General features: G+C 43.1%; 1 protein-coding gene across 2 annotated transcripts; it reads right to left on the bottom strand.

Annotated features, from left to right (window-relative positions):
• Nucleotides 1-141: 141 nt before the first annotated feature.
• Nucleotides 142-19,830, bottom strand: PIGZ (phosphatidylinositol glycan anchor biosynthesis class Z). 2 transcript variants are annotated; one of them, XM_075268643.1, is made up of 3 exons: nt 19,824-19,830; nt 7,786-7,902; nt 142-1,781 (listed from the first exon to the last, which is right to left on the bottom strand). In XM_075268643.1, exons 2-3 carry the CDS (start codon nt 7,898-7,900, stop codon nt 208-210), a joined length of 1,689 nt encoding a protein of 562 aa, XP_075124744.1. In that variant the 5' UTR covers nt 7,901-7,902; nt 19,824-19,830; the 3' UTR covers nt 142-207. The 2 variants fall into 2 exon arrangements, with proteins under 2 accessions (XP_075124744.1, XP_075124745.1); XM_075268644.1 differs by lacking the exon at nt 19,824-19,830 and having other exon boundaries at nt 7,796-7,896.
• Between the last annotated feature and the right edge of the window lie 3,620 nt (nt 19,831-23,450).

Genomic DNA, 23,450 nt, shown 5'->3' with positions numbered 1-23,450 from the left:
ATCTACTGCAATTTACATACAAAAGCTAGGTGTGGAATAGCCTTTCTGAAGGCTATGCAAGGATGTGATTAGTTACAAATCACTTTTTTCCAGTGATAGAGCCCCTTTAACATTCTGTGTTAGAAGACTTCAGGATTGTGATTGGCAAGTCAATATATATATACATTCTTTTTAGCCGTGGTCATAAGTGCATAATACTGCCTGATGCTATACCCTTGTTGTGTCCACATCAATCTCTATTACATGCAATGATAAATGACTTTTAAAGTTATCTGTGAGCAAATTCGATATTTTGGGAGGATCCTCCATAGACAGGTGTGGTGTGAACATGGTTTGAGCCTTATGGGCTAATCCGCAGCTTTCCACAACTGATGTAATAGTGCCAGGGAATACAACTATTAATTGATGTATTGATTTTCCCAGTGCTTGAGCATTTTTGAGTGACAATTCTTCATGTAAGTCTTTGAGTTTTTGGCACAAGACATCTTCAGTACATCCAGCGAGATCAATAATATCTACTGATGTTTGTCCCTTCTTTAGGTTCAGCAAGTACAGAGGAGGCATGTATGTGTGCGTGAAGAGGACAGTGTGATGGCACGACATGTTGCTAGAGGAGGATTTAGATTGCACAATTTGCTGGATGTGAAACAAGCCTGGAATTAATCCAGCTTGGTGGAGACAGCCAAAGAAAAGGGCTCCAGTGACATTAAACAAGACAATAACACAATGTGCTGTCATTGTTCTGTTATAATGGGAAACTAATAAAACCAATGGTACTATCAAGGGGATGAGGAAGCGAGGTTCCTGGTGGTTAAAAAATGACAGAAGTATGAGTGGTACAAAGTAAAACATTAATAGGACGCTGGTTTGCCAGGGAGTTGACTTCTCATAGTGACTTCTATCAGAGTTACATTTAATCCCTTTCCTGGTTTTAATCATGTTAATACCAGAACACATAGCATACAAATGAAACAATCCAAACAGCATAAAACCATTAACTGCCAAGTGAGTTATTCGAGGGTGAACCCCATGCTGGGCAAGATTTTCAGGGTTGATGTTATAATACAGGAAATTAATAGGCGTTAGGATTGTGTTTTTCATTAGCTGCTCTATAATACTTTCCTTTTCATCCATGGATAGCGGCCAATGTCCTGTGTAGTATATGGTGTCAGCCACTATGAATATGACTGAGAAAATAAGTGCGCTAGGCACTGTCTTCATTACATTAAGGATAACGGATGTAAGAGAGTGATACGACTTGTGTCTGTCACTCTGAATGGCCCAGTATATTAATGGCACAAACGCAAAACAAAGAAAAGTAGGTCTGTTAAAAAAACCAACCGTCAAGACCAGACCAATAAAATGATGCAACTTTGCTTTAGAAGTACTAGACACAGAGTTACTATGAATGGGCAATATAAGGAGAAGGAGAAGTGCAAACAGTACACCCTCTACGGCATTGCTAATCGTTCTGGTATAGAAAACCAGAGTCACTGGAGACATTGCTAGGAGAACCAATGCCTTCCATGGGTTAGAGCCCCAAGCTGCAGCTACCTGATGTACTGTGTAGTCCAATAGGAACGAGAGGATTGTTATAATGAGACGAGGAAGTACCAGGAGAATGTAGCTGTAGTCCGAAGCCATCTCAAACCCAAATCGACGTGATATACTAATAATCCAGAAGGCTGTACCAGACGTAAGGAAAGGTATGAGCACTGTCCTACAGGGGGATGCAGATAGAAATTCCCAAGGGCGATTGACTTCCAGATTTAATATGTCACCTAAGACAAAAAAAAGAAATAAATCAGATTTATACATATAAGACTATAAGATTATAATTATTGTGACTGTTTTTTTTTGTTTTTTTTTTAGTTAAACACTAGATTTAGAACTGAGAAAAAAATATAAAACAGTTGCTTAGTGGTTAGTCTGCAAGGACTAAGGTGAGGAAGCAAACAGCACTTATAGAGAAACAGCAATTACACTTTGGTTTCCTCCATGGTTTGGCTGTAGTGTCAGTAAGGAAGCAGGGATTAACCAAATGTTTACTAGATAGCAAATGAGTTTTGAGAGGTATTAGGCTGAGTTCACATGTAGTTTTTTGGTCAGGATTTTGAGGCCGAATTCGCCTCAAAATCCTGACCAAAAAGACGGCTCCCATTGAAATCAACGGGGGCCGATCAGTTCTTTTTTTCTGGGAGCCGTTTGTTCCGGCTCCCGGAAAAAAGAAGCAATATGCTAATTCTTCAGGCGGATTCACGAGTAAGCTATGTAAGCGGCCATTTTCTTGTGGCCGTTACACTGTAGACTGGTGTAAGCAGTCATTTTCTTGTGGCTGTCGGACATGCGCAGTCGGCAATGCCTGAGGCCCAATGGAAGAGCCGACTGCGCAGGCCTAGTAGATTGAAACCCAGGACGGAAGAACACACAGGGAGAGGCCGTTCCTGAAGAAGATGGAGGCGGTGCTGGAGATTTCTCTTGCAGCATTGCATACATTGCATACAATGTTTAACCCCTTAGTGACCAGCCTATTTTGGACCTTAATGACCAAGCCAAATTTTGGAAATTTGCCCTGTGTCACTTTATCAGTGAATAATTCTGTAACAGTATAGCACATCCAAGCGATTCTGATATTGTTTTTTCGTGACATGTTGTACTTTACTGAGAAGGTAAAATTAGACTGATATAACTTGCGTAAATTTATTTAAAAACGCGCAAATGCTGAAAATTTTGAAAATTTTTCAATGTTTTCCATTTTTAGCTGCGATATCTCACATATACACAATAATACAGGGCAAAAAAATTAGTAGTTATATACTTCCAAATGTTCCTTTTGTGTTTCAAGCATATTTGAAATAATTTTAGCATATTTGAGTAACTTAGACAATTTACAAGTTTATCAAGTTTATAAGCAAATTTTGGAAATTTTGAGTTTGTCATTTTTTCCTGTACCAAGCTCTGTTTGCAGACAGGAATTGGTGGAATAATGACAGAACCTCCCATTAAATGACCCAATTTGGAAAACTAGACCCCTTCAGGTATTCTTTGAGGGGTATAGTGAGTATTTTGATCAAATAAATGTTGTTTTGCAAGAATTATTACAAATGATGAAAAAAATGACATTTTCATTTTCTTCAAATATATGTCATTTTAAAGCCAGTTTTTTTGCACACAACACATCAAAAAGAAGAAACACACCCCAAAATATATCACCCCACTTCTCCCGTGTTAAAATATGTTCATTTTGTGGCCTTAGTCCTATGTACACACATATAGTAGGGCCTAAGAGGTAAGGAGGGCCAATTGGATTTCAAGACACAAATTTTGCTTGCAGATATTTCAAGCCCATTGCACATTCAAACAAGATTTGAGTTACCAAAGCAATTGAAAACCCCCCATAAATGACCCCATTTTATAAACTAGACCCCTTAGGGTATTCATTGAGGGGTATAGAGAGTACTTTGACCCCATAAGTTTTGAGAAAATTTGCGTCAAACAAAAAAAAAAAATCATATTTTTTACACAAGTGTCATTTTATAGGCAGTTTTTTTGCACATAACACATGAAAATGAAGAAAAACACCCCAAAATAGATGACCCCATTTCTCCTGTGTTCAAAAATGTACACTTTGTGGCCTTAATCCTATGTACGGATGCACGGTAGGGCCCAAAAAGAAGGGAGCACTAACTGGATTTCAAGACACAATTTTTGCTTCTAAATGTTTCAGGCCCATTGCTCATTTAAACAAGATTTGAGTTACCAAAATAATTGAAAACCCCCATAAATGACACCATTTTATAAACTAGACCCCTTGAGGTATTCATTGAGGGGTATAGTGAGTATTTTGACCCCATAGGTTTTAAAAGAATTTGCGTCAAACAAAAAATTCTCATATTTTTTACACAAAAGAGTAATTTTAAAGGCAGTTTTTTTGCACACAAGGCATGAAAAATGAAGAAAAACACCCCAAAATAGATGGCCCCATTTCTCCCGTGTTCAAAAATGTACACTTTGTGGCCTTAATCCTATGTACGGATGCACGGCAGGGCCCAAAAAGAAGGGAGCACCAACTGGATTTCAAGACACAATTTTGCTTGCAGATATTTCAAGCCCATTGCACATTCAAACAAGATTTGAGTTACCAAAACAATTGAAAACCCCCATAAATGACCCCATTTTATAAACTAGACCCCTTAGGGTATTCATTGAGGGGTATAGTGAGCATTTTGACCCTATAGCCGTTTCACAGATTTTACTAACCTTGGGATGTGTAGGTTAAAAATTACTAAAATGTCCCTTTATCCCCAAAGTTTTCATTTTCACAAGGGGTTAAAAGAGAAAAAGCCCCCCACAGTTTGTTACACAATTTCTCCTGAACACGGCAATACCCCATATGTGGCCATAATCTGCTGTATGGGGACATGGTGGGGCTTAGAATGGGAAGAGTGCTATTTGGCTTTTGGAGGGCAGATGTTGCTGGAATAGTTTTCAGGTGCCATGTCGTATCTGCAGAGCCCCTAAAGTACCAATACAATACAAGTCCTCAGATGTGACCCCATTTTAAAAACTACACCCATCAAAGAATGTATCAAGGCGTATTATCATTTTGAGCCTAAAAATGCTTCCCAAAAATTAATGTACAGAATGAAAATTGAAATTTTTAAAGAAATCTGCCATCTCGGTGCCCAATACGTTGCACCCACTTTGTGTTGTCAGAGACCTGCACTCCTAAAACTATTAAGGGGCCATCCCGAGGGGCAGAAAATTATATATGTGGGTGTAAACTGCTGCTTGGGAACACAGCAGGGTGCAGAAGGGAAGGAGCACTGCGCTTTTTAGCTATTGGGGTACAGTGTTAGAGGGACTTTCGGGGCGCCATGTTGTTTTTGCAGAGCCCTGGAGGTGACAGTAAACTGGAATTCGCCAAGAAGTGACCCCATTTTGTAGGGGAAATTTTAGGGTCTCGGCAAATATGACATGGTGTCCAAACACCAACAATCTAAATCTGCACTCCAAAAGCACATAGCGCTCCTTCACATCTGCGCCCTGCTGTGTACCCAAATGGCGGTGTATGCCCACATGTATGACACTGGTGTACCCTGGATAACGGACTTAATGCCATGTGTGGGTAGAATTGGCTGTTTGGGTACAGCCGGGCACAGAAGGGAAGGAGCGCTATTTTGGTTTTTGGAGCACAGTTTGGTTTTTGGACGTCACTTTTGCAAAGCCCCTGAATTGCCAATAAAGTGGAATCCGCAGACATGTCACGCCATTTTGGACACTAGCCCACAGATGGGATTTATCAAGTGGTGTAGCGAGCATTTTTAACCCTTGAGTGTTGCATTTATTTGGTTTCCAGAAATGAAATTGCGGCTGATAATGAGAAGTTAAAAATTAAGTTTTCCAGAGATTCGCCATTTCAGTATCTGATATGTTGTGCCCGACTTATGTCAGCAGAGACACTCCAAACACTGGTAAGCGGGTATCCCGGGTACAACAGCTTTTACAGCGTTCATCTCTGATACAAGGCGGGCACAATATATTACGCACTGAAATGACAGATTCCTGGAAAAATGGTCATTTTCACCTTTCACAATCATCTGCATATTCATTTATGGATAATAAGTTATAGCAACATTTGGGGGTTAAAATGCTCTCTGTACCCCTGGATAAATCCTTCAGGGGTGTAGTTTCCAAAATAAGGTCACATATCAGGGGATTCCACTTTACTGGCGCTTCAGCTCTGCAAAAGTGTCATGGCATCCAAAAACCAAACCGTCTGTGCTCCAAAAACCCTTCTTCCCTTCTGTGTCCGGCTGTGCCCTAATATCAGTATATACCCACATATGACATTACGTACGTTATCCCGGGTACACCAGTGTCATACATGTGGCATACATGGGGCATAATCTGCAGTTGGGGTGCACAGCAGGGCGCAGAAGGGAAGGAGCGCGATGCGGCTTTTGGAGTACAGATTCAGATGTTTGGTATCTGGCTGCCATGTCATGTTTGTAGAGCCTGTAAGGTACCAGAAAATTGGATTCCCCAAAGGAGTGACCCCATTTTGAAAACTGCACCCCTCAAAGAATTTCTCAGGGGGTGTAGTGAGTATTAGTATCCCGGACGTGACTGCACAGCGGATGGCGAAGAGGGAATATATAAGCTGTGCGGAGAACATTGCAGACACCAAATTCCCTACTATGTCCCAGTAGCTCCTATGATTGGGGGGAGTCACTCTGGGGGTCACTTTGGGGTCACTTCTGGTGTCTTTTCGCTCATAAGCTCTAAATCTGGGGTGTCCCCTGATATTCGCTCGCACAGATTATATATTCCCTTCCTGCCGCAGCCAGTTGTGTTCTAATGATTTGGCGATTTTGGGGTTGTTTGTCTTCACATTACTAGATGCTATATTCTCTTTATTTTTCTAATGATGTGGCCATATAAGGGCTTGTTGTTTGCGGGATGAGATGCATTTTGTAATGACACCATTTTTGGGTGCCTACAACTTATTGAATACATTTTATTAACTCTTTTTTGCTGGATTTTCTAAAGAAAAATCAATTCTGGCATTGCATTCTACCTTTTAAATTTTTCGCCATGCAGCGTACAGTATAAGTAACATGTGACCTTTATTCTGCGGGTCGGTACGGTTACAGCGATACCTCATTTATGTTATTTTTTAATGCGATACTAATTCTGTAGAATAAAAACACATTTAGGGACATAAATCAATGTTTTTTCTATCGCCATCTTCTGAGAGGCGTAACATTTTTATTTTTTGGTTGACAGTGTTGGTTGAGGGCTTATTTTTTGCGGGACAATGTGCGCTTTTTATTGGTACTGTTGTGCGGTGATTATGACTTTTTGATCACTTTTTATAGCATATTTTGTAAGGTGAGATGGCGAAAAATCACTACTTCCGGCGGGTTTTTTCCGGGGTTTTTTTCCAACGATCACCGTATACATTAAATATTGTTGCAGTTTTATTGTTCAGATTGTTACGGACGCGAAGATACCAAATATGTATTGTTTTTATTAACTTTTAGGGTTTTTTTAATATAATTCATTTTCTATAGAAAAAAGGGAATTTTGGGGCTTTACAACTTTATTCATTTTTATCAGACACTTTATTTATTTATTTTTCACTTTTTTTCTCTTACTTTGTCATGTGTCCCTTTAGGACACTTGGATTAGTGATGCTTTGATAAAAGCATCACTAATTCTCTATTAGACGCTGCAGGACACAGCTGTCAGTGTCTTGCAGCGTCTGGAGGAAGTCAGACGCAGGGGCTGCCTGCGTCTGACTTCCTCTTCCCCGGGCAGGATCAACCAGGTATTGGGGGTCTCTTGGAGCTTGGGGTCACTGGCCAGACCCCAGGCTCCATGTTAGAGACATCGGCACCCCTCGATCTCGCCGCGGGGGGTGCCGATTCAGCCGGCACCGTCACGGAACCGCTTCAGTTCCGTGATCATGTTTGATCACGGAACTGAAGGGGTTAAAAAACCCCGATCGGAGACCCCTCCGATGGGGGGTTATGGAATGGGGTCTTAGCTGTTAGATGCAGCTAAAATCCCATCCAATTATGTCGGCACTTACAGGGAATCCTTCCCTGACTGCCCGACGTAGTTTTCCTATAGGGCAGTCAGGAAGGACCTGCAAGTGCCGACGTAGATTCCCTATGGGCCGGTCGTTAAGGGGTTAATTTTATCATAGAGCAATGAAAACAATTGTCTCTGCATGTGGACATAGACTTTAAAGAATTACAGTCTACAAATAATACATACCTGCTATTACTTCAGGAGACTGAAAGAATTCATCAGGATGCAGGTAACCCTTCTGTGGAGCAAGACACCACATGACACGTAAAAGGCTCAGCACACCCCACAACATCTTCTTCATTGCTGTAGTGAAATACAATAATATAATCTCTTATAGAGGATCTGTCACCAAGTACAAAAAGCTAAATGCAATATACAGTGGCTTGCAAAAGTATTCATACCCCTTGAATGTTTTCACATTTTGTCACCTTACACCCACAAAATTTAATGTATTTTATTGAGATTTTAAGTGATAGACCAACACAAAGTAGCAGATAATTGTGAACGGGAAGGAAAATGATACAAGGTTTCCAAATTGTAATCAAATAAAAATCTGAAAATGTGTGGATGGGATTAGCCAGAATCCCATCCACTTTGCAGGCACTGCCTTTTCACAACGTGGGGTCTCTTCCTAAAATGGAAATATTTGCTTGTCATCAGTTCCATCACATTTCCTTAGATTATATAATAAATTTAGAATAATGGGTATAGACTATGTAACTAGAGGCACTTATGAAGTCCACAAATGTAGCCATAATATGCACAATTTCTGTTTACCAAGCACCATCACGAAGTGTCCTGCAGAGACACTTTCAATAAGTATTACCTGAACTATAAGAGTCCATTCACACGGAGGAAAATGGTGGAGAATTTTCCACGCTGAAAAAAAAAGCCTCTCATTGATTTCAATGGGTTCTGCTAGCTTTTTAATCCACTAGCAGAATTTTCCGCAGAGTGGACATGTGATTCGCAAGAATCCCATCCACTTTGAGGTTACTGTAAAACGCTGTGATTTTTCCCGCAGCATTTCCAAAGCGGGTAAATTGCGGTGTTTCTGACCCCTATGGTCCCAGCCTAAGGGTCTCTGCAAAATGACATGGGGTGTAAAAAACAATCAATCTATATCTATATAATAGCGCTCCTTCACATCTGCTCCCTGCTGTGTACAGTCTATGTCCACATGTGTAACTTTGTTGTACCCAGAATAACATGTTTAGTGTCATATGTGGGTATAAACTTCCAGGCACAGAAAGGAAGGAGCGTGATTTGGATTTTAATCATCTTTCCACTTCCATTGTCAGGTAAGTGGAATCCAGAGGCACATGACAAGGTTTTCTAAACTATACACCTCAAGGTATTTATCAAGTGGCATAAGTGAGCATTTGTAGCCCAAGAGTGTCGCATTCATTTAGTTTACAGATATAAATGTGCAGCTAATAGTGAAAGCGAAATTTGCAATTTTTTCCAGAGATATGCCCTTTCAGTGTCAGTGATGTTGCACCCAGCTTGTGTCAGCAGAGACACAGTCTCCAAAAACTTGTAAGCAGATATAACAGGCACAACAGTATTTGAAGTGTTTGCCTCTGACAAGCTGAGCACAAAATATTGCACGCTGAGATTGGCGGATAAAAATATTCACTGCAAGCCTGGACAAATTCCTGACGGATTTCGGTAGACATAGCCTGATGATGGCCACGTCGTGGATTTCACCAAGTGTGAACCCTTGAATGCAGATAGTGCCGCAGCAATGAGGAAGACTTGGTGGGACCAGGTATGAAAGTGCAGCAACCGGAGGTGAGCAGGGAGCAGAGAAGACTGGAGTCTGGTGGGGAATAGCGGAGCACCACCGGGAACCGAAGACACACTCCCTGGTGCTAAAGGAGATGCATCCTAAAAGGCAAAATCTGCCCAAGGTGTGATGGACAGCCAGAAAAAGCCCCACTAAATTAAAAATTTGACCACTACAATCCTTCTCCAGGTAACAACATCTCCTGTGCTGATCCGGCGCCTCGACATATGGGGGCGAGCGCCCATTTTATTCTAAACACATGCTGGCTGTTTATCTCAATCCCTCTAACCACAAGAGGGAAAAAAGACAATGGGGAAAAGCAAGGCTGCAGTGTTTTATAGTTAAGAAACTCCTTAATATAATCCTGCTTGGTTTAATTTGTTTGAAGTTTCTTGAACTTTACTTGTTTCCTCACCATTTGACATGCTCAACTGTGAGATATATGTTCATGCCATCTATTGAACACTTTGTTCATGAACTTTGCCTGCTAGGATAAACTAATTGGGTAGTGGCAAATCACCTAAATTGCAACGTACTGTCTGCACACACTACCCCTCTTAAATTAATCTTATGGGCAATATAAAAATATTATAACAAGGTGAACACACGTTATAATATTCTAGACATACACTGCGCCTGACCACAACAGCAATGCCAAACACAATGCCAGGAGAAAAATCCTACAAAAGCACACACAAAGAGGTTACTACTGATGAGAAATCTTCTCCATGTCAGGATGAAATACCTGCTGCACCCAGGGTCGAACTGGGGTGTCTAGGGCCCACCAGTGGAATTGTTTCTAGGGGCCCACCATCAGGACCCCTGCAGACCAGCGATACCGAGACAGGTCGGCTAAAGGTAATAACATGTCGGGAGCCTTGCAGCTCACCTGCCATACAATGTGCAACAACGCACTACCTAAACCTACTGCTACACACTGTATGGAAAGTGATCAGCATGGCTCCTAGAAATGTTACCATTGCCTGTAGCCACGCTGTCCTGTCTGCTGATCTGCAGAGGTCCTGGCTGTTGTATCATCACAGATGTAATATTGATGGCCTATCCTAAGGACAGACCATCAATATTACAAAGTTGGATAAATCCTTTAAAGACGACCTTTCACCATATCCAGACACAGGCAGTGTTATATACTGCCAGAAAGCTGACAGTGCGCTGAATTCAGCGCACTGTCGGCTTTCCCGATCCGTGCCCGGTGTAAAGCGCTATCGGTCCCGGTACCGTAGTGCTTTACAATCAGAAGGGCGTTTCTGACCATTAGCCAGAGACGTCCTTCTGCCTCGCGGCGCCAATCGCTCTGTGCTGTGGAGCCGGGAGGAACGCCCCCTCCCTCTCCTGATAATGCTCGTCTACGGACAAGCTGTGTGAGCAGAGGGAGGGGGCGTTCCTCCCCGCTCCACAGCACAGCGCGATTGGCGCCGCGAGGCAGAAGGACGTCTCTGGCTAATGGTCAGAAACGCCCTTCTGACCATAGAAGAGCTACGGTACCGGGCCGTAAGCTCTTCATACCGGGCACAGATCGGGAAAGCCGACAGTGCGCTGAATTCAGCACACTGTCAGCTTTCTGGCAGTATATAGAACTGCCTGTGCCCGGATATGGTGAAAGGTCCTCTTTAAAGATTTGTCCAGGAATTGGATCAACCCATATGCTGGGAGAGAGGTGTAAAATAAAAAATAAATAGAAAGTGCATTCACTTATCCCCATTACTCTGTTGTCCGCTACCAGCGTCCATTTAGTCTTGTCTCCTTGCTGGGAGTCCTGCACCTCATGTGATCACTAAGACTAATTACGTGCAGGATTTCCAGAAATGAGGCTATGAGACCAAACAGACACAGGCGGGAGACAACGAGGTGCTAGGGTCAAAAACTCAATGAAAAACACTGCGTCTCACTGTTGTGCCTAATCCTTAAAGAGGACCTTTCACCATTTGGGGCACATGCGTACACCGCTAGAAAGCCGACAGTGCGCTGAATTCGTCTTTCCTGTTCTGTGCCACCGGTGAAGAGCTATCGGTACCATTACCGTAGCTATTCAGTGTCAGAAGCTGAGCGGTGAGGAATGCTCCCCCCCCCCCCCCAGTATTTGTCTATCGACAAGCATTATCAGGAGGGGAGGGGGCGTTCCTCACCGCTCTCAGTACGGCGCAATAGACGCTACTGTGAGGAGGGGCGCTCCTATGAGGGGGGGAGGAACTGGTGCACGGGAGGGAACCTGTGAGCGGGAGGGGCGGCTGCAGTTGCGCTGCAAGGGAAGGCGGGACATGGGCGCAGGCAGGCATACGGGGGGAAAGGCGAATGGGCGCGGTAGCGCGTGCATGAGGGAAGGGACCTGGTGCGGGGGGGGGGGGGAAGAGCCCTGGTGCGCGGGGAATGGGGGGGGCGGGGGGCAAGCCGTAAATAGGGAGGGGGCCCGATGGCGTAAGGAGTGCGGTGGATCATAGCCACCATGAGTTCACTACATATAAGCGGCTCAGCGCTGCAACCAACCCGCAGATGAAGTCGCGGGCACATGCTAGTATACCATATATAAGTCAAATATATACTTATATGAATACTATATATACTCATATATAGCCATACACTCACTCATATACATTATTATAGCACATATACATTTATATACATTCATATATAAGCCATATATATACATATTTGAATACTATATATACTCACCTATATACATACACTCACACATTATTATAACATAGTTTGTATACACACACATACCTGTGTACAAACATACAGTCCTCACACAGTATACAAGACACATACGTTAACCCTTAAGTATTATCATGGTGTCTATCATAATGATATGTGTATGGTAGTAGTGTATTTTACCAAAAAAAGAAAAAAATATACTCACATTGGTGAATCAGAAAGTGGAATACCGCAGCAGGCTTGTCTCTGTCCCCACACCGAAGGGAGCCTTCACACGGAGTAAATGCACGTGTATTTTTGCAAAATACACGTGTAAAAATACACATGTAAAAATAAGACTCCAATTGACTTCAATAATATTGTTTAGGGTGCATTCACACTGAGTCTATGCTCAGCTGATTCTGAACGTAAAACACGTTTGGAATGAGCGCGTACAAAGCAGATCCCGTTCAATACTATGGGAGCCGGCATACGTGCGCTCCCCATTAAAATGAATGGGCTGCTTTTTTCCCAATTGCTTTCAATAGTGGCACCTGCACACAGTATTATCCCCCGTAGTGTCTCCTGCACATAGTATTATAGCCCATAGTGGCCCCTGCACACAGTATTATCCCCAATAGTGGCCCCTGCACACAGTATTATCCCCCGTAGTGTCTCCTGCACATAGTATTATAGCCCATAGTGGCCCCTGCACACAGTATTATCCCCAATAGTGGCCCCTGCACACATTATTATCCCCCATAGTGGCCCCTGCATACACTACTGTGGACACTCATAAACAATTATTATACTCTGGGGTCTTTTCAGACCCCAGAGTATAATAATCGGAGACCCGGGGGGAATAAAAACATAAAAAACTACTGTTACTTACCTGTCCCCCGGCTCCTACGTGGTCTTCTCCACTGCCTTCTCCGCTGCTGTCCTTGTTCAATGACGTCGGACGTCACATGACCCGGGACGCAGGCCGGGTTCATGTGACGTCAGAGACGTCAGAAAGGACGTCAGCAAGGAGGCCTGGCAGGAGCGTAGAGAGGTAAGTAACATGTTTTTTATATTATCTTACCTCTCCCGGTCCGCCAATCATTATACTCGGGGGTCCAAAAAGACCCCCGAGTATAATGATAGCAGCGGTAGCGGCTGTCATCGGGCCCCTAATGCCCCTAATATACCACTGGCAGGAGGCCTCTCTGTGTGTGTCAGGGCCCAGGGAAACTGCCGGCAGCCGGCCATCTTTAATCATTACAGTGCAGTGCTGCTGGCAGACTGAAGCTTACCGATCCGGCCCCTGCCAATATCAGTGCTCAGTTTGTCAATGCAAATGCATTGGTTCAGGGGCCCGACCCGGCCACTGAAAATCCCGATCGGGCTCCTGACCAATGCTTCTGCATTGGGGAAATGAGCACTGATAGTCAAGGCTTGGGGTCCACCGGGGGATTCCCTGATTCCCCAGTGAGCCAGTCTGACCCTGGCTGCGCCCCCCCCCTGCTACCCTATTATAAGTCTGTTCATCCAAGATATTATGGGCACCATTGGCCCTCTGCTTGACAGTAAACTGGTGGACATTAAACACTCTGTGGATGCCATCTTGCACTCCCTGGCAACCTATGCTCCACAACTCTAACAAGCGGAACAGAGATTTCCAGCAGGATTATATCATAGTAGGAATTTTATGGACTGGGTTGTCTACCAGTTGATGTACCACTAAGATGACAACATTGAGCATAGCGACCAGCCAATGTTTTTTGGCCACCTGTGAAGGCAGTGTTAAGGGGACATGTTATAGGTTATTCAGGGTTGGCATGGCCCACCAGGGAACAGGAAGATCCTTCAGTTAGCACATTACTAACTGAAAGGGGTCTGGTGCCATGTCCAATTGCCCAGGGCCCCAGTCCTTACAGGGGCCCCCTGTCGGTGGAATACTTTCCCTATCAATATAGGGAAAGTGTATGTCGGAAGGACATGTGTGTAGCTGCAGCATCGGCTAATAGACAGCAGCCAGCGCAGGAGCTGCAGCTATTGATCGAAGAAGCTCTATTCACTGCTCTTAGGACGTCCCCCTCCCCCCCGCCTTCTCTGGCTGCCCTATGCCCACCAATGAGAGGGCTGAGGAGAGCCCAGGAGGCGGGGCTTACACTGTACAGAAGATGGACCCTGCCGTCTGCATAGTGTACGCAAGAGAAGAAGAACACAGCTCAGCAAAGTGAAAGTTAAAAAAAAAGAACACACCAGGTACTTGCTGGGGTAGTAATGTCAAGCGCTTGGGGTGTTTAATTTAGTTTTGGTAACTCCATGTGCCTCACATTAATATCAGTTAACCCCCTCATGCCCTCATCCCCTCACATTAACCCTTATATGCTTCACATAAGGGTTGCTAGTATGTGAGATATATGGGGGTACTAATAATGAAGATACCTTATTATTACCTCCATGTCTCACATATCAGTAACTCTTATGTGAAGTACACAGGGGTTAATGTGAGGGACATAATGGGGTTAACTGCTATTAATATGAGGCACATGAAGTTACTAAGGACTCGCTCACATCTGCGTCCTGGTCTTCGTTTTGCAGGTTTCAGTTTCCTGCCCGAAACTGAACAGGAATCCTGCAGTCATTTTTCAAACCCATTCATTTGAATGGGTTTGGAAAGTGTCCGGCCATGAGCGTCGGGGAGTGTTTTGTGCGAAACCATTTTTTTTTTTCGGACATGCAAGACTTTGTGTCCGGTTAAAAAAAACCTGGTTTCGCCGTGGAGAGCACAAAACGCTCACCAGAGCTCACGGCCAGACACGGTCCGCCAGGTTTCCGTTTTCTGTCGGCAGCAGACAGAAACCTGGAAATGGAGATTGGGCCTGGTGTGAACCCAGTGTAAGCTGTAATACACATGACCATTCTTTTTATACTCAATTTTGGATAAAAGTGTGGAATATTATATTTCAATGGCCCCGTACACACGGTCGTTGTTTTTGCAGCCGTGTGTCCGGGCCAAATTGAAGACCTGCAAATTATGTTGCAGGTCCTATAAACTGTCCTATACCTAGACTTTTCATGTCCTCAGAGATGGGTGGTATTATATACCACTAGAAAAATGCAGTATACTGAATTCACTGCACTGCCAGCTTTCACGGTATGTGCCCCTGTGCTGGAGATATTGCTGCTATTAATTTCGGCAGCAATATCTCTCCACTGCCAGAAGAGCGGGTCTTATAGCACAGCGTAATTCCTGGGCTGTGAAGAACGCCCTCCTGATTGTACTCTTCCACTTGCACTGTCATATGGGCGTTTTCTACTGCCCAGTGGTGCCGCTAGGCTAGAAGGCTCACCTTTCCAACAGTGGAGAGATATCGTGCCGAAACTAACTGCACCAATATCTCCATCATGGTGAATAACGGCAAAGCTGACAGTGCACTGAATTCAGTCAGCTTTCTAGCAGTATATAATACCGCACATCTCTGAGGACATAAAAGGTTCTCTTTAAATACACGTCATCTGCATCAGTTCTCTGGTTATCCAGGACCATTGTCCAACCTGCAGAGGTGCGGTGTATGTCATTGTAAGATGCCGACACTCACAAGTGAGGAGTACATGGCTCCTAGGAACAACCTGCTTACTGCAGTGTACTATTACAGTGCAGGGCAGGAAGAGGTTAATTGCTGGCTGGCATTATGAGGGGGCATCCTATTAATATTATAAAGGTGAAAGTTTGTGAGTTTGGATGTTTGTGGGTTTGTGTGTTTGGATATTTGGATGTTTGTTCCTCAATCACGCAAAACCCGCTCCACCGATTTGGCTGAAATTTTCCACAAACATAGTTACTACACTGGAATATGCAGTAGGATACTTTTCATCACAATAGCGCACATACGTTTTTCCCAGGACCCCCACAAAACCCAAACTCACATCACTATCTCTGCAATCTCACACACTTTGGACCATAGCAAGCCACAAAATTCAGATTACCCTCTACAGCAGAGGTCAGCAACCCCTGGCACACGTGCTAAGAGTGGCACTCCTGCCATATTTCACTGGCACGCCAGCAACACAGGACCTGCAAGAGTTAAATGAAGTCCGAGCGTCCCTTCAGTGCTCTGCTAGAGCTGAGGCATAAGGAAACTCCCCTTCTCTCACTGCCCTCCAATGAGAGGGGTGCAGGAAACCAAGAGGGTGGAGCTTAATCGCTCAGGTCTCTGCCTGCTATAGTGATAGCTCCTGCCGTCTGTACCCTGTAAAGATTCCCCGAGGAGGAGAGGAAGCTGCTAGCAAACTGAAAGTAAAAAACACACAGGTCCCTTCCTTTAGTTCCTATTCTCATTAATGTCACGCATTTGGGATTATTAGTTTAGTGTTAGTAACTCCATGTGCCTCACATTAATAGGAATAAACCCCATCATGTCCCTCATATTAACCCCTGTGTACCCCATATAAAGGTTACTAATATGTGAGACATATGGAGGTACTAATAAAAGACCTCTATAATGTAGATACTTAATTATTACCTCCAAGTCTCTCCCATATCAGTAACTCTTACACAGGGGTTAATGTGAGGGACATGATGGGGTTAATTGCTATTAATAAGAGACACATCGAGTTACTAAACTTTGGGCTATGTTAATTACCTGATGTCATGTTGAAAAAGTTTAGAGGTCAGCTAAACGCCCAAAAACACTGTACTGATAGGTAGAAGGACCACCTTCTACCTATCAGTACAGTGTTTTGGGGCGTTTAGCTGACCTCTAAACTTTTTCAACATGACATCAGGTAATTAATATAGTTACTATTATATTGGAATTCTTTCAGGCTCTGCAACAGGATGTTACACTTAGGTTGAAAGTGATTAGGCATACTTATGCATAATTCTATGGGAGCTATACTTTTGTCAATGGGACTATTATTTCTATAGCTGCCTTACATTTTCATGTTCAATTCTGTGTAACAAAATTCTGATGTGTCTCCCATTGTTACTAATGATACACTGATATTATATCGTATATCTATATTATGGGTGACATATTCTGAATGTTGTTATATATCAATAATACTCTATTGCTAGTATAACAGAGTTCTGTTATTCCATATATTTACATTGTATTTACTTAAATCTATATTTATGGGATTCAGCATAACGCCTTGTGCTATTTATTCTATGTGTCTATTTGTTTGTGTCTTTGGCTAAATCCATCTGCCCTGCTGTATATTATTGATTTTTAAGTGGCAATTATTTGCCAAAATATTTAATAAATATTTACAAATTTTTAACAAATTTGATTGTGTGTTGGCTGGAGCTTTTTCCGTGATGTACTATACCTTTCCTACACCTGTCCGTATTTGCAGCCCTGTCAATTTATTTTTAATCTATAGGTCAGTGAAAACCATATCCGTGCCATTTGTGTGCAGGAGGCCTAAGGCTGAAGCACCACGTTGCGTTAACACAGCGTTTTGGTTGCAAATTTTGCTGCGGTTTTATGAGCCAAAGTCACCGATGTACCGTTTCAACACACCACGAACACGGAACGGTCGATAATAATGTCACCAATCTGCCTTACTGCCCACCTTAGAATTACCCGGCGTCCCTTCACATAAACTAGAACTCAAGATTGGTGTCCCTGTTCTACTCATGCGTAAACTCGATGCACTCCGATTGTGTAATGGCACGAGGCTACGTGTCACACTACTAGGAACAAATATCATTGAAGCCACTATTCTTACAGGAGCAGCTAAAGGTGACAGTGTGTTAACCCCACGCATTCCAATTATACCAAATCATTTCCCATTTCAATTCAAACGACTACAATTTCCCCTTAAGTTGGCTTTTCCAATGACCATTAATAAATCCCAAGGACAAACGCTGAAAGTAGCAGGAATACATTTGGCCACACCAGGCTTCTCACATGGACAACTTTATGTGGCTTGCTCAAGAGTATCCTGTGCCCAAAACTTACATGTACTGGCGGAAAATAACAAATCATACAATGTTGTATATAGAAGTATATTAACTTGAAATACCTCTGTCCCAAAGACACTATGTACAGTTTATAACAACACCGTATAGCAGCTGAAATACAAATTACATTCAACACAAAAGTCTCACGTATTCTCAGAATTACAGCAAAAACAAGATACACAGTTACATTTCATATCCCATACCTTATACACAGTACGAAAACCTTACCCGCGCCTGCATTTACCCACTTCTACAATCACCGCAGATGAAGTCGCGGGTACCAGCTAGTCTGCAAATAAAAGCGGTCTGGTTATGTTCTTCATATGGGGAATGGAGGAAACTCTGATAGTCGTCAAGTGTTTGGTGCTGTGAGGGGAACATTATACAGTAAAAACAGCTATTTGTGGATTGTATTATACGGGTAGAGGGGAATCTGGCAGAAAGTGGCTAATGTGACAGTATTTGGTCCTGGTATAGCGGTCAGTGGCTAACATGACAGTATTTAGTCTTGGTATAGTGGTCAGCGGGTGATGTAACAGTATTTAGTTCTGGTATAGCGGTCAGCGGGTGATGTGTCAGTATTTAGTCCTGGTATAGCGGTCAGCTGGTGATGTGACAGTATTTAGTCCTGGTATAGCGGTCAGCGGGTGATGTGACTATTTAGTCCTGGTATAGCGGTCAGCGGGTGATGTGTCAGTATTTAGTCCTGGTATAGCGGTCAGCTGGTGATGTGACAGTATTTAGTCCTGGTATAGCGGTCAGCGGGTGATGTGTCAGTATTTAGTCCTGGTATAGCGGTCAGCGGGTGATGTGACTATTTAGTCCTGGTATAGCGGTCAGTGCGTGATGTGACAGTATTTAGTCCTGGTATAGCGGTCAGCGGGTGATGTGTCAGTATTTAGTCCTGGTATAGCGGTCAGCGGGTGATGTGACTATTTAGTCCTGGTATAGCGGTCAGTGCGTGATGTGACAGTATTTAGTCCTGGTATAGCGGTCAGCTGGTGATGTGACAGTATTTAGTCCTGGTATAGCGGTCAGCGGGTGATGTGTCAGTATTTAGTCCTGGTATAGCGGTCAGCGGGTGATGTGACTATTTAGTCCTGGTATAGCGGTCAGCGGGTGATGTGACAGTATTTAATCCTGGTATAGCGGTCAGTGGGTGATGTGACAGTATTTAGTCCTGGTATAGCGGTCAGCAGGTGATGTGTCAGTATTTAGTCCTGGAATAGCGGTCAGCGGGTGACGTGACAGTATTTAGTAATGGTATAGCGGTCAGTGGGTGATGTGACTATTTAGTCCTGGTATAGTGGTCCAATTTGATAACTCTGTATATACTGTAAATATTTTTTAGTGTGGGGAAGGGCATGTGACTTGTTGCTTCTGCACCTGATTCTTAAAGATAAGGCACAGAAGCAACTAGTTTGCCTAGGCAAAAAAAAACTTACAAATTTACAAACAACCACTTAAAAGACATTAAGAACACCTCTGTAAGTACCAATGGTAGGCATTGCGGTACATTGAATTAACAGAATGTGACTATGTTGTATGTACAAGTGGGGCCCCACTTTTAATTTTGCCCAGGGCCCCGTGTTGTCTAAAACCAGCCCTGGCCATGTCCCCAAGCCATTTTAATCAATCTTAGAGCTGAGCCACCCGAAACAAATCCTGAGAGGTTCACCCACCTCTAGTGAGCGTGGTAGCCATGAAAAACACAGTTGGCACACTGACAAGCTTTAACAGTATTAAAACTGACTGTCTGAACTGAATAAGCTCAAGAGAAAACACAGATTGGATTATTAGACTATAGAATTTCATACTTACTGTAGTCCTTCTCAAGGTCTCCAGCTCCAAAAGCTCTTCTTCTGCACATCTTCTTGCTTTAAACTGCTCTGCTCCACAATCTACTATCTGTCCTCAGCCTTTACTCTCTAAAACAGTCTATCTTTGTATAATGGAGCTCTTTCTTTGCTCCACTCAGTGCAGCAAAATAATTTTTTCCCAAGCTGCCTCTTACTACTTCTCTTCCTGTTCAAGTTGGCAAATGAAGCACATTTTTATGTCAACAAGGCTTCTCCGGAGAAATTTCAAAGGGAACATCCATTATAGATAAATGTGAGTTACAGAGAAGAATAGAGTACACCCCAAGTCCTACACAGTCAGAACAACTAATTTAATAGAGGATTTATTCAACTGTGACCCTTCAACCCAAAGGCTTAAAGGGGTTGTCCAGGATAGCCCCTGCCGCACGGTCTCAGGAAAGGACATGGGACATCAATACCTGTGAGGTCCCATGTCATTTCTTTAGGCCACTGAATGGGCTTAGCAGTAATGTGCAGTGGGGACTTCCAACAGAAGAAAACGCCGGCGCAACAAGACCAGACTGCACTGGAAGACACAGGAGCATCAGAGACAGGTTAAATATGTTTTATATTTTATTTTTTTCACCTTCCCTGGCCTTGTATTAAATAAATGGTTACCCTGGACAACCCCTTTAACAAATTTCTTTTGTACTCGTAGTTCATGACCAAGATACAGCCTAGGTCTTGAGGATTTTGTAGGTACCAGAAGAACCAGTATATACTCCCATCAAACTACCTTCAACACTTCGGGTGCTTGTAAAGAATCTCAAGGAAATATTGAAATCGTCACAAGGAAAAGCAACCATGGCACAGTTTGTGGTCTAGGTTAGCAAATGAAGCAGGGATGGTGAGTTTGTGCTACTGTTCTTACATTGGGGCAAACCTGATACCTTTGTAGGTACATTTCCAGGATCAGAGACATTGCTATTTGTCATTGGATGCTTAGTGTTTAACAAGGAAAATTAAGTACCTAGAGACTTATTATTCTCACCAGAAAGCAGTTTTGAGCCTTACGTTAGGATACATCGTCATTTTCCTGTGACTATACGGTCACCATAAAGTGATAATATCAATATACCCAGGTAGGGATACTTGGATATGTTTGCCCCCCCCCCCCCATGTGCCAAACCCCTAGCTACACCTCAGTGCAGATCCTGGGAATGAGAGGAGGTGCCTGGGTCTGTCCTGGAGAGCTGAGGTTTGGTGAGACCAAACTGGAACTTTTGTGTTTTGTTTGATTGTGTGGCTGGAAGTAAACCACATGGACAGTTAGTCTTATTTTGTATTGGTTAGAGCTCGGACGAGCAGGAGTTTTATTTTGCCTTGTGTCTGAAGTTAAACCTGTATTTTATTCTACTTATTTTTGGTATCTGACATGAAGATTTATTTTGCTGTTTTTCCTAAATACCATATATACTGTATACTCGAGTATTAGCCGACCCAAATATAAGCCGAGGCCCCTAATTTTACCACAAAAAACTGGGAAAACTTATTGACTCGAGTATAAACCGAGGAGGGGAAATGCAGCAGCTACTGGAAAATTTCAAAAATTAAAATGGTCAGAGTTTTGGGGTGCAGTAGTTTCTGGGTGCTGGGAAAGGGGAGGGGGTGTTTTTGGTTGTCTGTCTGCCCCTTTCCTGAGCTTGAGGACTGGGGTTTTTTCCCCCCACTTGGAATTTAGCCTGGCTGAATATAGGGTATCTGCAGTGCTGCTATTAACCCCTTCCCCACAGAACAGGAGCACTGCAGATACCCTATATTCAGTAGACTGGGCACTTTCAGACACAGGGATACCTAATGTGTATGTGTTTCACAGTAATTTTCTACTTTTATATGTACTGTATTCTAGAGAAAGAAGGGATTTAGAACTTTTATTTTATTTTATTTTTTTTAAAGATTTTTTTTCACTATTTTATGGGAGATTCTATACATTACTATTGTCGCTGATCATAGACCTCCCCCCCCCCCCCGCCCCAAAAAAAAGTACTTTTTTTTTTTTGCTTGACTCAAGTATAAGCCGAGGGGGCTTTTTCAGCACAAAAACTGTGCTGAAAAACTCAGCTTATGCTTATACTCTTTTCAGGGACTAGGAAGGGGATGAAAGCCTCTAAAGACACATTGGCTAGGTGGACCAGGTCTACTATTGTGAAGGCTTACAGATTAGCAGATTTCTCTTTACCAAGGGCGCATTCTACACATTCCACAACAACTTCATGAGCTGAAAATGCACAAATATCTGTTCTTAATATTTCGTAATGCTGCTTTCTAGAGATATTCCTCTACCATCATTAAGCATTGTCATCTGAACATCCACTCTGAAGGTCCAGCCTCTGGAATAGTAGTACTTAATATGACTTCGAAATGATGATCTTCCTCCACTTAGGTAGTTAGCTAGATGCCTTCTGTGCTGCCACAGGACAAATAAGAAAGACAAAATTGAGTTTACCTGAAATTTTACTTTCTTTGAGTCCAAAGGCAGCACAGCATACCCTCCCAACTTAAAGAGGACCTTTCATCAGATTGGGCACAGGCAGTTCTATATACTGCTGGAAAGCTGACAGTGCACTGAATTCCACTTCTACATTGACTCTCCCCATTCTCATCCATTTTTCTTTGTGACCCCACACAGTATAATGCTCCTACAGTCACCCTAACATTATATGCCCACACATTATAATGTTCCTCTCCAATTACCCCACAGTATTAAGTCCCTCTCCTCATGCTCCAGTTTAACCTGGAGGCTAATAGGGGGGGCATTAAACTGGGCTAGCTGGAGGGGTACATTAAACAGTGGGTGGTAGATGGAGGAGGGAGAATAAATGAAGCAAGACATTAAACTGGGGGCAGCTGGAGGGGAACATTAAACTGTAGGGGTAGATGAAGAGTGACATTAAACTGGAGGAAACTAAAGGCAGACATGTTGCCCCCAGTTTAATGTCCCTTTTCAGGTGCCCCCAGCTTATTGTCTCCGCGCTGCACATTTTGTCCCTCTTTCTAATCTTCAAAAGTTGGGAGGTATGGGTTAGAAGCGCGAGGCCCTTAAAGGGGTATTCCCATGTCCCTTACTCATCCAGTCTTCGCTGCTGTAAACTCTTCTTTCTTTCTGGTTTTCTTGCGTCAATTGGTGGGCGGGGTTTCATATGCAAAGCCAGCAGTGAGAAGACGTCACTTCTATGCCGCTGGCCTTGTGTGCGCGCACCCAATGCAGCTAATAGTACACAAATAAGGTCAGTTTTATAAGTTGGTCAAACACAGCTAACTAGTTAAAAAAAAGCAATAAAAACACATTTTTAGAGCTAATTTTTTTCAAACAATCCTGGGGGGAGACCCCCAGACCCCTCCTTCCCCTGGTGGGTATTCCATGGAACAGGAAAGTCAAAAAAGTTAAAAACATTTGACTGTTCCTCAGTGTATATGTAGAATATATGTTGATTCCACTGTAAACTAAACATATAAACTGTTCATTCCACATCTATGAAGCACAGGGAATTTACTTCATGCCTGTATATGGGGAATATGTGTCGATTCCACAATAAACTATACAGATAACCTGTCATCCATGTGATGCATGCTGTGACTTTTAGAGGGG

This window comes from Leptodactylus fuscus, chromosome 3 (assembly GCF_031893055.1).
Source record: "Leptodactylus fuscus isolate aLepFus1 chromosome 3, aLepFus1.hap2, whole genome shotgun sequence".
NCBI lineage: Eukaryota > Metazoa > Chordata > Amphibia > Anura > Leptodactylidae > Leptodactylus > Leptodactylus fuscus.
Note: the sequence above shows the minus strand (reverse complement) of the source record. Positions and strands in the feature narration are given on the sequence as shown.

What these genes read in the sequence shown, in the direction of transcription:
- PIGZ (XM_075268643.1), bottom strand. Translation starts at nt 7,900, where the DNA reads ATGAAGAAGATGTTGTGGGGTGTGCTGAGCCTTTTACGTGTCATGTGG. An exon ending in GTCTCCTGAAGTAATAGCAG is followed by an intron (nt 1,782 to 7,785) that starts GTATGTATTATT and finishes TTTTTGTCTTAG; the next exon opens with GTGACATATTAAATCTGGAA.